Source organism: Aotus nancymaae, unplaced genomic scaffold (genome assembly GCF_030222135.1).
Source record: "Aotus nancymaae isolate 86718 unplaced genomic scaffold, 86718_ANA_hifiasm-v0.15.2.pri h1tg000010l, whole genome shotgun sequence".
Lineage (NCBI taxonomy): Eukaryota > Metazoa > Chordata > Mammalia > Primates > Aotidae > Aotus > Aotus nancymaae.
The window spans coordinates 26,394,778-26,409,360 of NW_026988421.1; the positions used below are offsets into that span (position 1 = coordinate 26,394,778).

The 14,583-nt window shown below is 41.4% G+C and overlaps 1 protein-coding gene across 4 annotated transcripts in view; it reads left to right on the forward strand.

The window, feature by feature from the left end:
• Positions 1-1,307: 1,307 nt before the first annotated feature.
• The window catches only part of CFAP43 (cilia and flagella associated protein 43), a 95,605-nt gene continuing 82,329 nt past the window's right edge, over positions 1,308-14,583 (forward strand). For 2 of the 4 annotated variants that reach the window (XM_064373898.1, XM_064373899.1), the window contains exon 1: positions 7,741-7,926. Coding sequence is in view for 1 of the 4 variants with exons in the window: in XM_064373896.1 (XP_064229966.1) it covers positions 1,308-1,372; positions 2,715-2,968; positions 7,830-7,926 (416 nt within the window). In the remaining 3 variants the exon portion in view is untranslated. Of the gene's footprint in view, positions 1,373-2,714; positions 2,969-7,739; positions 7,927-14,583 lie in introns of those variants that run through there. The other 2 variants (XM_064373896.1, XM_064373897.1) reach the window with 2 other exon arrangements.

Below are 14,583 nucleotides of genomic sequence, written 5' to 3' on the forward strand. Positions count from 1 at the left end.
AAGAGGACTGGAGGGAAAGGAAGGTGAAGGATAAGATAAGGGATGGAATCTAAGGGAAGGTTTGGGAGAGAAGAAGCACTGACAAGCTGCCGATCATTCAATCAGGTTACTGCCACAGCAGTCTGCTTCCCTGTGGAAGCAGTTATGTAGTAATTAAGTGTTACGTAGTAATTAAGGGCTTGGAGCTGTAAATTGGGCGAGACCTGCATTTAAGTCTCACTCAGGGCGGCGTGAGGTGCGCCTGTAATCCCAGTACTCTGGGAGGCCAAGGCAGGCGGATCACTTGAGGTCAGGAATTTGAGACCACCCTGGTCAACATGGTGAAACCCCATCTTTACTAAAATACAAAAAATTAGCTGGGTGTGTACAAAAAATTATCTGGGCATAGTGGCGCACACCTGTAATCCCAGCTACTTGGGAGGCTGAGGCAGGAGAATCACTTGAACCCTGGAGGTGGAGGTTGCAGTGAGCCGAGATCCAGCCACTGCACTCCAGCCTGGGCGACAGAGTGAGACCCTGTCTCAAAAGTAAATAAATAAAATAACATAAATAAATGAAGTCCCATTCAGCTTTGTAGCCTCAGACAAATTAGGTACTTCTCTTCCTCACTTTACTTATCTGTAAATGGGGCTGATGGGAGATGTGAAGACATTGCAACAATATTTGGCACAGCACTCAAAATGAATGTCTGTTTAGAAATATATATTTTTTAATTATTATTTATTTAGAGACAGGTCTCTCTCTGTCACCCAGGCTGGAGTGCTGCGGCATCATCCCAGCTCACTGCAGCCTGGAACGCTTGGTTCTAGCGATCCTCCCACCTCAGTCTCCCAAGTAGCTGGGACTACAGGCACATGCTGCCATGCTCAGCTGATTTTTAAAATTTTTGTAGAGATGGGGGGAGGGGAAAAGGTCTCACTATATTATCCAGGCTGGTCTTCAACTCCTAGCCTCAAGCAATCCTCCCCCTCTGGCCTCCGAAAGCACGGAGATCGCAGGCATGAACCTTACTTGCAATTATTGGCCCGGACCTGGGCCGTTCCAGCCCACACTCGGAGGGGCCCGCCTCTCGCTTGGCTTGCCGCTCACCCATTGGCCGAGAGCGGAGGCCCTTCCACCAATCTGCTCGGCTCTGGAGGGCGAAGGCCAAAACGCAGAGCCAATGGGCGCGGGGCTTACGGTCGCCGGGATACTGGTGTATACAGCAGCGGCGTTGCGGCCAGCAGCCGGGCGGCTGAGGAACCGTCACCGACCCGCCCCGGGGTACTGCGTGCGCTGCCCGCTCCCGCCTGAGGAAAACCGGGCCCATGGCGCAAGGCCGGGAGCGCGACGAAGGCCCCCACTCCGCCGGCGGCTCGTCCCTGTCCGTGAGGTGCGGCGTCAACGACCCCGCGACCGATTTCAGTCTCGCGGAACCTCCTGCCCGACGTCCCCTCCTCCCTTCTCTCCCTCGCGTTCCTTAGGGCAGCTCTCCACGCAGCTTCGCCCCCTTCCTCTCCGTCCCCAGTGCTTTCCCGCAGCCTCCCTCCCCTGTGACCTCCTCTGTGCGCTCCCATCCCCTTGTTCCGTGACCCCGTCCCCCAGTTGTCTTTCCCACTCCTTATTCTGCGACCCTGGCCCTCGCTCGCTTACCCAGCAACGCCCCCTGCACCCTTCACTGGCTCGGGATTCCCGCCGGTGATCCGGCTCCCCTGATCACATCCCCCTCCCCCTCCACCCAGGGACAGCCCCGATCCCGTCCTTGCTATCTTTGGTGATTTTCCCCAAAGTTAGGATCCCGAATCCGTTCTAACTCCCATTCACTAGCTTTGGATTTATTCGCATTTATAGTGGCCTTTGAAAAGCATCAAGCACTGCGCGAATATGGGTGGTATTTTTTTTTCTGCATTCTTGCGTGTTCCCCCCTACTCCCAGCCCCCATCCCCACTCTATATAGCACCCCCTGCTAGTCCTGGGCACTCTGATGTCTCGAGGTTTCTCACCAAACCAGTGTCCTTCACTTGCCTTTTCTACCATCTTCAAGCAAATCTTTAGTATTTAAATAAAAATAAAATCTCCTTCATCTCTCCTTCCTTCTAGCATACACCTAGCACGCACTCCTTACCTAAGGGTTCCTTTTGTGTGCTAGCCTTTCATTGACATCGACTTCGTTCCTTTTATTTTCTACATTCATCTGTATTTTTAGATCTGAAATACAGCCACATACTCTTCATCTGTGTAAATAAGCAATTTTCCTACTTGGCTTACACACAAAGCAGGCTGTCCTATGCAAAGTTGTTTTTTAAGTTTATTTTAAAAATCTAATTATAAAAGAATGGCTATTCTTTTATAATTCTCATTGAGTAGATGTGGTGTGGGAACCAGATCAAGCTCTTTTCTCTGTTACTTTCACTTTTTGTCTTCCAAGTGTAAAAGACCTCAGAAGTCCTTCTGAGACTTTCTCAGGTTTGGTCAGAGAGTTTTCTTTGCTGAAAAAGTTATCTGAAGAAGGCCTGGGAGACCTGTGGAACTTTAGGTCTGCATTTAAATTTCTATAGTTCATTGACTTAAACAGATCTCACAGCCAGCATGTGTGTTCTTTTATCTTAGAAATTGTTTGGGGGCAGAAAAGATATGAAAATAGCCATGTTTCAAAGGTTTTTATGACCCTTTGCTTTGTTTAAAAAAAAAAAGTATTTGAAATTATATTGATGTTGACATATCTTTTCCCAAAGATGGGTGCAAGGATTCCCTAAGCAGAATGTTCATTTTGTCAACGACAACACCATTTGCTACCCTTGTGGGAATTTTATAATATTTATTAACATTGAAACAAAGAAAAAGACTGTACTCCAGTGTAGTAATGGAATTGTGGGCGTCGTGGCAACTAACATCCCCTATGAAGTTGTGGCTTTTGCTGACCGGAGGCTAAAACCCCTCATCTACATATACAGCTTTCCTGGATTGACCAGAAGGACCAGATTGAAAGGTATTCTGGAGAACCCTTCCTTTGCCTGTAATTGAAGGATTTTAAGATTTGACCAAATCTAAATATTATAAGTGAAGATTGAAAGGTGTTTTTTTTTTAATATACATTTTTAAAGAAGGAATCAAGCTGATCACTGAGGATTTAATTATGTTGGCTAGAACCTTGCTGTTCAAAGTGTGGTCTGTTTACTAGCAACATTGGTGCTACCTGGGAAGCTTGTTATAAATGCCAAAACTTGGCTCCCAAAGCCAGATCTATTCAATCAGAATCTGCATTTTAACAAAATTCCCCAGGTGATTCATATGCACATTAAACTATGAGAAGCACTGGGCTAGAAGACTTTATTACCTTTTTCAGAACAATGATTTTTCTTTCCCTAATATGTGTTGAAAATCCAGGTGAATTGATGTTAGTATAATTCCTAAAGACAAGTGTCTGAGCCTCAATTTCCTCATCCATGAAATAGGGGCGAAGATAGTGTCTAATGTGAAGGCTGCGGTAATGATGATAGATACAATAATATAATATGCCGTATATGTATGTAAGCCAAGTGCTCAATCAGTGTTGCCTACCATTTGAATTACTACATTTTATTTTATTTTTTATTTTATTGAGACAGAGTCTGGCTCTTATCACCTAGTCTGGAGTGCAGTGGCGTGATCCTGGCTCACTGCAGCCTCTGCCTCCTGAGTTCAAGTGATTCTCCTGCCTCAGCCTCCCAATTAGCTGGCATTACAGATGTGCACCACCATGCTCGGCTGTTTTTTAATATTTTTGGTAGAGGATGGGGTTTTATCATGTTGGCCAGGCTGGTTTGGAACTCCTGGCCTCAAGTGATCCACCCACCTCCGCCTCCCAAAGTGCTGGGATTACAGGTGTGAGCCACTGTGCCTGGCCTACTGACGCATTCTTAGATACAGCTGACCCACACTCAGCTACTGCACATCTGCTGGAGCCTCTACCTAATGATTCCCTCATTTAACACCCCATGGACAGAAAGCTCATGCTTAAGGCTGGACTTAGCTCTGTAGTCTTAAGGGTCAAATAAGTGTTTGGGCAAAGTCAGGGAACTTCAGTATAATTTATAATACTTTGTTTGTGGGGAAATTTGCATTCTCAACAGATTAAGACAACTTTTAAAACATATCCCGGCTTGGCACGGTGGCTCATGCCTGTAATCCCAACACTTTGGGAGGCTGAGGCGGGTGGATCAAGAAATAAAGACTGTCCTGGCCAACATGGTGAAACCCCATCTGTACTAAAAATACAAAAATTAGCTGAACATAGTGGTGCGTGCCTGTAGTCCCAGCTACTCAGGAGGCTGAGGCAGGAGAATCACTTGAAACCAGGAAGCAGAGGTTGCAGTGAGCCAAGATTGCACCACTGCACTCCAGCCTGGTGACAGAGCAAGACTCCATCTCAAAAAACAAAATAAAACAAAAAAAGATAACCCATTCACAAGTTGGGGACTATCTAGTTAGACTATAACTACCCTTTTTCTTTAAAATTTCCTTAGCTTGGTTATTTGGCTGTAGTTCTGTTTGAGCCAATTGAAAGTTAGTTCAAACCATTAGCTAAGAGTTATACTGAATAATGAAGCCCTAAAGGAATTCACAGTGATATTAGAAAAAAGTCATCAGACCTGTTATTATCACTGTTATTTAATATCAATCTGGAAATTCTAGCCAATGGCAACAAAATATAAAACTGAAAAAAATATATAGCTATGAGAAAGGAGATGATGGATGACGGAATAATCTAACAAAAGAATGCTCAGTAAGATGCTGGTGTTGAGATAAATATGCATGCAGTTTGAAGATAAACATACTTAGAAATAATTCAGAAAAATAAGCGTGAGTGACCTAGGTGAAGAAAACTACAAAAATCATTGATTTAAAAATATTTAAATATACAGAAATATATGCCTGGATGGAAAGGCTGATTATTATAAATATATTTCTGAGATTTGTCACAGAAAGTAATTTATCATATAGGTTTATCATATGTTTTAGACAGCAAGGAGTACTCAAATGATTCAAAAATTCATCTGGGAAAATAAAACAGAGAATGAGAATAATTTGAAAGAGAATGATGGCAATGCAGAGGGTCATTTTAATACTATGTTGCCATAGTAATTAGGAGTATGACATTGGTGCAGGGATCACCAGATTGGTGGGAGAGTTGAAAACTTGGGACAGAATCTAAAGTGTTTAAGAGCTGAGTAAATGATGAAAGAGGCCCCACCAAAAAGAAGGAGGAAGAGGGAGAAGAGGAGGAGGGAGGAAGAAGGAAGAAGAAAAAGAAGGAAAAATGTGGATTATTCAACAGTGGTGTTAAGAAAACTGAATATTTGAACAAAAGTATCAAGTTAGATACTCATGGTCTATATCAGATGAAAATAAGCGTTCAATATAAATAATAGAAATAAATCCACTTGAAAATAGTAGAAAATATGATAGAATAGAGGAGTGATTACAGGAAGGGGAAGAACTTTTCACACAAAACAAAAACTTAGAAAAGACAGACATTTGATTGCATATATATTTTAAACTGATTAACATTTAAAACGCCATGAAAAATTAAAAGGGAAATAATAAACTGAGGAAAATATTTGGAACAAATATGATCAAATATTTTCAGAGCATTAATGAAATAATAAAAACAAGACAGACAGCCTCTTAGAACAATGGAAAAGAAATTAACCCAGACAAATCACTAAACTACAAATGACCAAAGACATCAAATCTATCTCAACATTTGTTTTTAAAAAGTATAGTTTAAACCAAGATACTATTTTTCTGCCAATCAAGGTCACAATTTTTTTTTAAGATCATAATTGCTAGGTAGAGTGCAGTGAAATTGGTAGCACTTTTATTTGCTGAAGGTGGGACTGTAAGTCGATAGTGTCTTCCTGTGAAGTAAATACTCAATCTGACCTAGTATACTCACTTCAAGAAGAATTCAATTTTTAGGAAACGGTTAGAAATATGGTCAAAGATTTACATGCAAAGGAGTTTAAAAAGCACTATCATAATAGCAAAAGATTGGAGCAACCTAGATCTCCAGTATTATGGATATAGTTAAAAAAATTAAAACATACTATAAAGGGGTATTATGTAAACATTTTTAAAGAGGTGTTAAGATAATGATAAAATGCTCAATGTAATGTAAATAAAAATAGGAGGCAACACTGATGTAATTCCATTTAAAAGTGGATTATCATAAATAATTTTTTTTTGAGACAGAGTCTCACTCTATCTCACAGGCTGGAGTGCAGTGGCACAATCTCAGCTCACTGCACCTTCCGCCTCCCAGGTTCAAGGGATTCTCTGGCCTCAGGCTCCCGAGTAGCTGGGATTACAGGTGCCCATCATCACACCTGGCTATTTTTTTTTTTTTTTTAGACAGAGTCTTGCTCTGTCACCCAGGCTGGAGTGCAGCGATGCGATCTTGGCTCACTGCAACCTCTGCCTCCTGGGCTCAAGCAGTTCTCCTGCCTCAGCCTGCTGAGTAGCTGGGATTACAGGCGTGTGTAACCATGCCCCACTAATTTTTGTATTTTTAGTAGAAGTGGGATCGCCATGTTGGCCAGGCTGCTCTCAAACTTCTGACCTCAGGTGATCCACCCACCTCAGCCTCCCAAAGTGCTGGGATTACAGGCATGAGCCGCCGCACTCAGCCTCATATATAGTATTTAATCTATTGCTAGTAAAGCTATAAAAAGCAGAGTTATATTTAAAGAAAATATATATGTATTTTTTTTCAAGTAAACACAGAAGAAAATACTAGAAAGAAATTTACCAAGTTTGGTGGTAGGATTATAGAGGATATATTTTTCTCTCTTTTTTTTTTGCATTTTCTTCAAACACCATATTTTTTTAGATTTAAAGAATATCTAAAATGGGTCATCTTCAATTGTGGAGGAAAATGTCTATTTAGGTAGCATTTAAAAATCATTAAGGTCTCTGCCTACAGAAAAACTTAGTTTTTGTAGTGAATGCTCAATAGATACATATTTTTTTCTTTGTTGATTAGACTATGCTAAAGATATTCAATACATGATGCAAGTTAAATTGTAGGATTATATTATGGTCAATTAAAATGAGAATGAGAAAAAAGCAAGAAACAGCCATTAAAAATCCACACAACAAGGAATCAAGACACATACAAAGACAGACTGAGGTGAGGGCAAAGCTTGCACCTGTGGAGCCACGTTAAAGAACAGCAGATGAAGAAGAGGGAAAATCAGACCATTCTATACTGGGAAGCAAAGACAGGCACTTCTTGTTTTGGCCTCCCTGTGAGATGCATTTTAAAACACGTTTGTTGCTAAGACTTTGGAATTCATGTTGCTTTTCTTCAACTATAGGTACAAAGGTGTATATCACTTTTTATAGCTGTTCAAAAGCCGGAAGATACTAAGCTAAGCGCCAGATATGGCCTAAGATAGTAGAAATGAGGAAGTGAGCTAGAATGATTACAACCCTCCAAGATATTTAAAGATGTCTAAATATTCTAATTACAGTGTCCCCTATATTTATGAGATACTCTATGATTCTTGGGTCATTTCAAATCATTCTGGGACATATATGGTGCAGTATGCTCAGTTCTGCATTAAAGTCTAGAGACAGTAGCCTAATGGTCCTAATTCACTTTAGTATTTTTTACAAATGGATCTTAGCTTTGCTCTAAGCTTTCTGTTCATGGTCTTAGAAATTAGCCAGGTGCTTTCTTATTCTAATAGTTAAATGCTTTTGAATTATTTGAAAATCGTTAGCAAAGGAAAATAAACTGTAAGACTGTAGTTAACTGAACATGGTCTTAACATAATCAAATCCTTGTAATGGATTTTATATTTTAGGCAACGTTCTTCTGGACTACACTTTACTTTCATTTAGTTACTGTGGCACCTACCTGGCTAGTTACTCCTCTCTCCCAGAATTTGAACTGGCCCTTTGGTAAGTTTCAGCATCCTGTGTAATTCCTTTTACTGGGTTACATTTTCCTCTTACTGTTCTGGATTTTATCAAAGGAAATAGATGTGAAAAATCTGAAACAAGGAAATACAGAAGGAAAAAAATCCCAATCACAAGTTTTAATATAGTTGCTATGTTTAGGCATAAAATTTGGCAGTCAGGGCAAACACTATATGAGAACTAAATTACTGTCATTCTCTTTTATTAACATGCTTTCTGTATTCTCAGATAATATATTTATAAATACATAAAGTTTCACTTAATAAATGGCATCTTGGAGTTGTTTGCATGTTTCCTGCTAATATTGATATTGAGATGGTCTCTATATTAGAGTTCAGTTTAAAGTAATTGTTGTTAGAGACATTAGAATAATTATACGTTCAGAGAGTGGAGTATTATACCACTTTTGCCTACTGTGTGGAAATACCTGTGGTTAAGACACACTTCTCGTCTTTCTTATTTCATGTGGCCAATTTTAAGGCTGTACTCCCTCTTCTATCCGTCATATAACTTAACCTTCAAGGGGATATTTTTCTTATTTTCAAGGGGAAGTACAAGATATTCCAGGAATGATTAAGGATAATATACCAGCATTCCTTTCTTTCTTTCCTTTTTTTTTGAGATGGAGTCTCGCTCTGACACCAGGCTGGAGTGCAGTGGCGCAATCTCGGCTCACTGCAACCTCCGCCTCGTGGTTCAAGTGATTCTTCCGCCTCAGACTCCTGAGTAGCTGGGACTACAAGTGTGCACCACCACGTCCGGCTTTTTATATTTTTTTAGTAGAGACAGGGTTTCACCATGTTGGTCAGGATGGTCATGATCTCGTGACCTCGTGATCCTCCAGCCTCAGCCTCCCAAAGTGCTGGGATTACAGGTGTGAGTATATCAGCATTTCTTATACAAAAATGTAAGAACCTAGATTCAGGGAGCCACATTTAGTTTATATAAAAAAAAAAAAATTTTTTTTTTGGAGACGGGGTCTTGCACTGTCACCCAGGCTGGAGTGCAATGGCGCAATCTCAGCTCACTGCAACCTTCGCCTACCAGGTTCAAGCAATTCTTGTGTCTCAACCTCCTGAATAGTCGGGATTACAGACACCTGCCATCATGCCAAGCTAATTTTTGTATTTTTGTAGAGATGGGGTTTCATCATGTTGGCCAGGCTGGTCTTGAACTCCTGACCTCAGGTGATCTGCCCACCTTGGCCTTTCAAAGTGCTGGGATTACAGGCATAAGCCACTGCACCTGGCCCTAAAATTTTTTAAAACAGCTTTATTGAGGTATAATTGACAGACAATAAACTGTTTACATGTAAAGTAAATGCTTTGATAAGTTTCAACTTATGTATATACCCATCACCATAATCAAGATAGTAAATACATCCATCACCCCAGAAAGATCTTCTTTATTAGCCTTTGTCAGTGATGTGTTTTCTGTCACTCTAGCTTGCATTTTCTGGTAGTTCATATACAGGAAGTCATACAGTGTCTATTCTTTTGTCTAGCTTCTTTCATGCAGCATAATTATTTTGAAATTATCTTCTGCTACTGCATATATGTGTCAATAGTCATTGCTTTCTAATCCTTGGTATGGATATACCATACTTTATTCACCTGTTGTTGATGTACTGTATTAGCTTGCTAGGGCTTCTGTAACAAAGTATTACAAACTGAGTGTCTCAAACAACAGAAATGTATCATCTCACAGTTCTGGATACACAGGATAGCAGGATAGGAAGCAGCTGGGGAGAGACGACAAGTGCATACATTCTGATAATTCCAAAAGCAGAAGGCTCCAATTGTCCTTCCTAAGTACAACCTGTGAATATTTAAAAAAGCAGTGAAGGGGAATGAGCACAGATGTGTTAGTGTAACAGACTTAGACCTGAATCCTGGCTCCACAAATTACTAGCTGTGTGATCTTAGAAAGGCTGTCTTAGTTTCTTCCTCTGTAAAATGGATATATCAATATCTCCTAAATATGGTTTTTCTAATAATTCATTGAGTAAAACATATGCATTATACCTAATAGTGTCTATTACATGATGTTTATTTAAGTCAGAGTTTCAAAAATGATGATTGCCACCAATGTATTTTGTTTAGGCCATAAAATATTTTTAAAATTGGAAAAATTTAGAGAAAAAGTTATCTGTATAGACTTTCTCAAACACAGGCAACCCTGGACCTTTATTCCCACATGGTCACAGTCTGGTGTGGGCTAGTAAGTGGGTGCTCATCCTAGATGCCCACCACCTTGAGCAGGGGTCGGTAAATGATGGCCCATAGGCTAAATGTGGCCCACCACCTGTTTTTGTAAATAAAGTTTTATTGGAACATGCTATTTGGTTATATGTTGTCTATGGCTGCTTTTGCTCTGTAATAGCAGACTTGAGTTGTAAAAGAGCTCATATGTGGTCTGCAAAGCTAAAAAGATTTACTGTCTGGTCTTTTATAGAAAGAGATTGCCAACCCCTGACCTAGAAGTGTATGTACTCAGTCCATTTCATCGTTTACATTAACTTCCTGGCCCCTATAAGCATTTGAATTTGCTCACTGGATTTAATCCATTCCATAAGCTTGTATCTCCTGCTTCCTACTGGAAATAAAACATATCTCTTCTTATGTACATTTTAGGTACATCTGAGCCTTCTGTAGGGGGCATTTTTGATAGGCTGAGGTGAGACTGAGACTATGGGTAGGTAGTATCTTCTCCCTGTCCCAGCCCTTCCCCTAGATTTATTTGCATGTCTTAATATTCATGTGCACTTCTATTTAGAAAATTTGAGTCAGAGTGGGCAGGAGTGAGAAGGGCAGGGGAGGACAAGGTAGATGCTGAGGAGAGAACCAGACACTGCTCTCAGGAGATTCTCAGTGAGGCTCTGTGGCAGCGGAGGTGCCCTGGGGCCCAAGAATGAGTATGAACAGAGTTTGGGAGACAGACACTCCCCCAGCCTCTGCTCTGGAAACCCAAGATTAGAAACTTTGGCAGCAACCCTGATGGCACCCTTGGGTGCTGCATAGAAATGTGAGTGGGATTTTATCCTGTGATGAGGGCCAATAGTCCTCTTCACCAAGTAGCTTTGCCAGCAGTGGGTCTAAACACAAGGGAGCTGGAAGATAAGCAGGGAGGAGGATGCAACTCACTTGGTGACAGTAATTTAGTAAAAGTTCAAAAGAGGTGAACTTCTGGAAGTCAGACCAGGAGGAGTTCAAGTACCATGATTTGACTCCAGGAAGTAAATTGGTCCAAGAAGACTTTACCTTTTTGTTCCAATGTTTTAAAAGAGCAGAATGGATTCATATATTATTTCTGTTATTAAAAATAAGAATTTTGAAAAAGAATCTAAGTGGAGAATGGTCTTATGGTTGTAGTCTCAGGCTGGTGGGGTCTGGGACATCTGGGGTTCACAAGCAAAGACAATATGCTATACACCAGCTATACCACCATCACGAGTTTCATCAGAGAGGCATTTACTGAGATTTCCAATGGGTTAGTCTATTTAATCCCTGCCTCCCCTCGCCGCCCCCACAAAACCCCCATGAGACATCTATGATGGTCCTCATTTTAAAGAAAGAGACTGAAACTTTAGAGAGATGAGATGTTAAAGTAGAATTTTCAAACAGATTGTAAATCGTAAGGTGGTTTCATAAACTCCTTAATAATGGAACCAGCAGGAAGACAAAAGAAGCTGGTCTCTGTCTTACTAAGCTATCACAAAGTCCAATGGACTGGGTGGCTTATAAACAACAGAAATTTGTTTCTTACAGTTCTGGAGGCTAGAAAGTCCAAGATCAAGGCATTAACAGCTTCAGTGTCTGGTGAGGGTCTGCTTCCTGATTCATGGATGATAATTTCCACTGTATCTTCACATGGTGGAAGGGATGAGCTAGCTGTCTTTTATAAGGATACTCATCTCAATCATGAGGGCTCTGCACCCTTGACCTGATCACTCCCCAAAAGTCCCAATCCACCAATCCCCAGTACTATCACCATTGGGGTTAGGATTTCAACATAGAAATTTTGGGGGCACAAACAGACCATAGCAATTCCTGAGTGCTTAAAAGAACATACAGCAGGCACTGTGGCTCATGCCTGCCATCCCAACACTTTGAGAGGCTGAAGTGGGTGGATTTAATCCTGAGGTCAGGAGTTTGAGACCAGCCTGGCCAACATGGCGAAACCCCATCTCTACTAAAAATGCGAAAATTAGCCTGGTGAGTGGGTGCCTGTAGTCCCAGCTATTCGGGAGGCCAAGGTAGGAGAATTGCTTGAAACTGGGAGGAGGTTGCAGTGAGCTGAGATCACACCATTGCACTCCTGGGTGACAGCGAGACTCCACCTCAAAACACACACACACACACACACACACACACACACACACAGTTAGAAAAAGGAATGCTTAAATAAAATTTCTAGGTTAGATACATGAATGATTAACTTTCCAGAGATCCCTATAACCTTAGCATCTTAAACTTATTTTCTACCAGGGAATACAATCATAGCATTGTATATGTTCTAGTGTTAAACTCTAACCTGTAAAAGCAGAACTGCTTTTATCACATTGGGGCTGTTAGTATACTAGGATAACAAAGTTACATTCTCCAGGAGTGTCAGATATGGGGCAAAACAAGGTACAAAGTCTGGTTTTTGTTTGAGGAGTCTTGTTGGAAAATGCTTGCAACACGATGTGAGAAATCAAGCCAACACAATTTTTCTTTTTACCAAGTTTCATTTTTCTTTTTTGTTCATATAAGCTACTTCCCTAAACTTATATAGTTGGTAAGTTGCTGAGTGAGCTTTAAACTCATTTGGTTTCTAAGCTCTTTCATAGCTTTCATTAATCTAAGGTACAATGGGAACATGTAGTAGGGGTACCTCAACTAATCTGATGGTGTAGGGGAATGGTCAGGGAAGGCTTCCTGGAAGAAGAGGTAATGTTTAAGCAGATACTTGTATTAATTAGCTAGACCTACCATAACAAAGTACCACAGCCTTGGTGGCTTAAACAGCATAAATGTATTGTCTCCCAGTTCTGGAGACTAGAATTCCAAGATTAAGGTCTCAGCAGGGTTGGTTCCTTCTGAAGGCTGTGAGAGAGAATCTGCTCCCATGCCTCTCACCAACTTCTGCTCATTTGTTTGCTGGCAGTCCTTGGCTTATAGACACATCACCCAGATCTCTGCTTTTAGTTTTACATGGCATTCTCCCTGTGTGTGTCTGTCTCCAAATGATCCTTTTATGTAAGAACACCAGTCTTACTGGCTTAGGGCCCATCCTATTGACCTATTTTAACTTGATTACCCTTTGTAAAGACCATATTTCCAAATAAGGTCACATTCTGAAGTGCTAGGGGTTAGGATATTAGCATGGGAATTTGGGGGAGGCACAGTTCAACCCACAGCAATACCTAAAGGATGAGCAGGAGTCAGCCTTGTGACGAGAAGAAAGAAGATCCCAGGCAGAGGAATGGCATGTGCAAAGGCCATGAAGTAGAGAAAGTACAGCAGGTTTTAATGAAAAGGTCATAGTAATGGGAACAAGACATTTGCCATGAGATAGGCAAGCCTGGAGGGACAGTCAGAGGTCAGCTCATGAGCAGCCATATAAGTAGGTGACCATGTAGTTTATCATCCACATTAGGATGCTTTAGAGAGTCCTGAAAGGGGGTGTTGCTAATGAATGCAGGGCACCTAAAATGGGTTTAGCCTAAACTGGCTTTCTCCTAGGCATACTGCGAAGGATACTCACCCTCCATATAAGCTATGCTAATGGACAAATCTTTTATCCTAAAGGCAATGCAAAGCTACTAAATGATTTTAAGCAGGGATGTGACCATTATGTCTGCATTTAAGAAGACTCCTTCCAGCCAGTTGTTTCCCTCCAACACTTTTGTATTGTGGAAGGTATATTGGAAGGAAACCAGGTATGAGCATCAATTAGGTGGCTGTGGTGGTCCAGGTGAGAGATGACTGTGGCATGGTCTAGTGTGGGAGTAGAGATGGAGGGAAGTGAAACTATTTGGGAGGTGTTTAGGAGGTAGCATCACAGGACTCGTAACTGACTAAATGTTGAGTGTGGTGCTGAGGAAGAGGGATGGGTCTAGGGTTATACCCAGAGTTGTGACTTGGGCAACTTAGGGACACTGTAGTGCTATAGAAAGATAATGAGGGCTTGGGGGCAGGGAATTTAGAGGATGCAATGGGGGCAGATGAGCTGGGGGACAAACTGAACTGTGACTGCTTGAAATGAACAAATGGAGATAACTATTTGGCAGCTGATATATCAGTTAGGGTCAGTTGTGGTCACAGAAACCCAAATCACCAACAGGTGTTTCCTTCTCTCACATGCAGTTGTCTGGGCCCAAGCAGCTATGGATGTATGGCGGCTCCTCGTGGTCAGCAGCCAGTCACCCACTGTAATGCTGCTCTGCTGTTCCTAGGATGTTGCCCTCATCTCTAGTATTTATTTACCCCATTAGAGACTAGTGATGACGGCAACACTCTAGAAACAGCAGAGGAACTCTAGGAACCACCCCTGTATTTTGGGAGCCAATGGGAAGAGAAAACGTTGAGGGGAAGGCCACAAACCTTCTGTTGAAATTCAGGACTTGGAAGGTGCACACACTATTGCGACTTACAT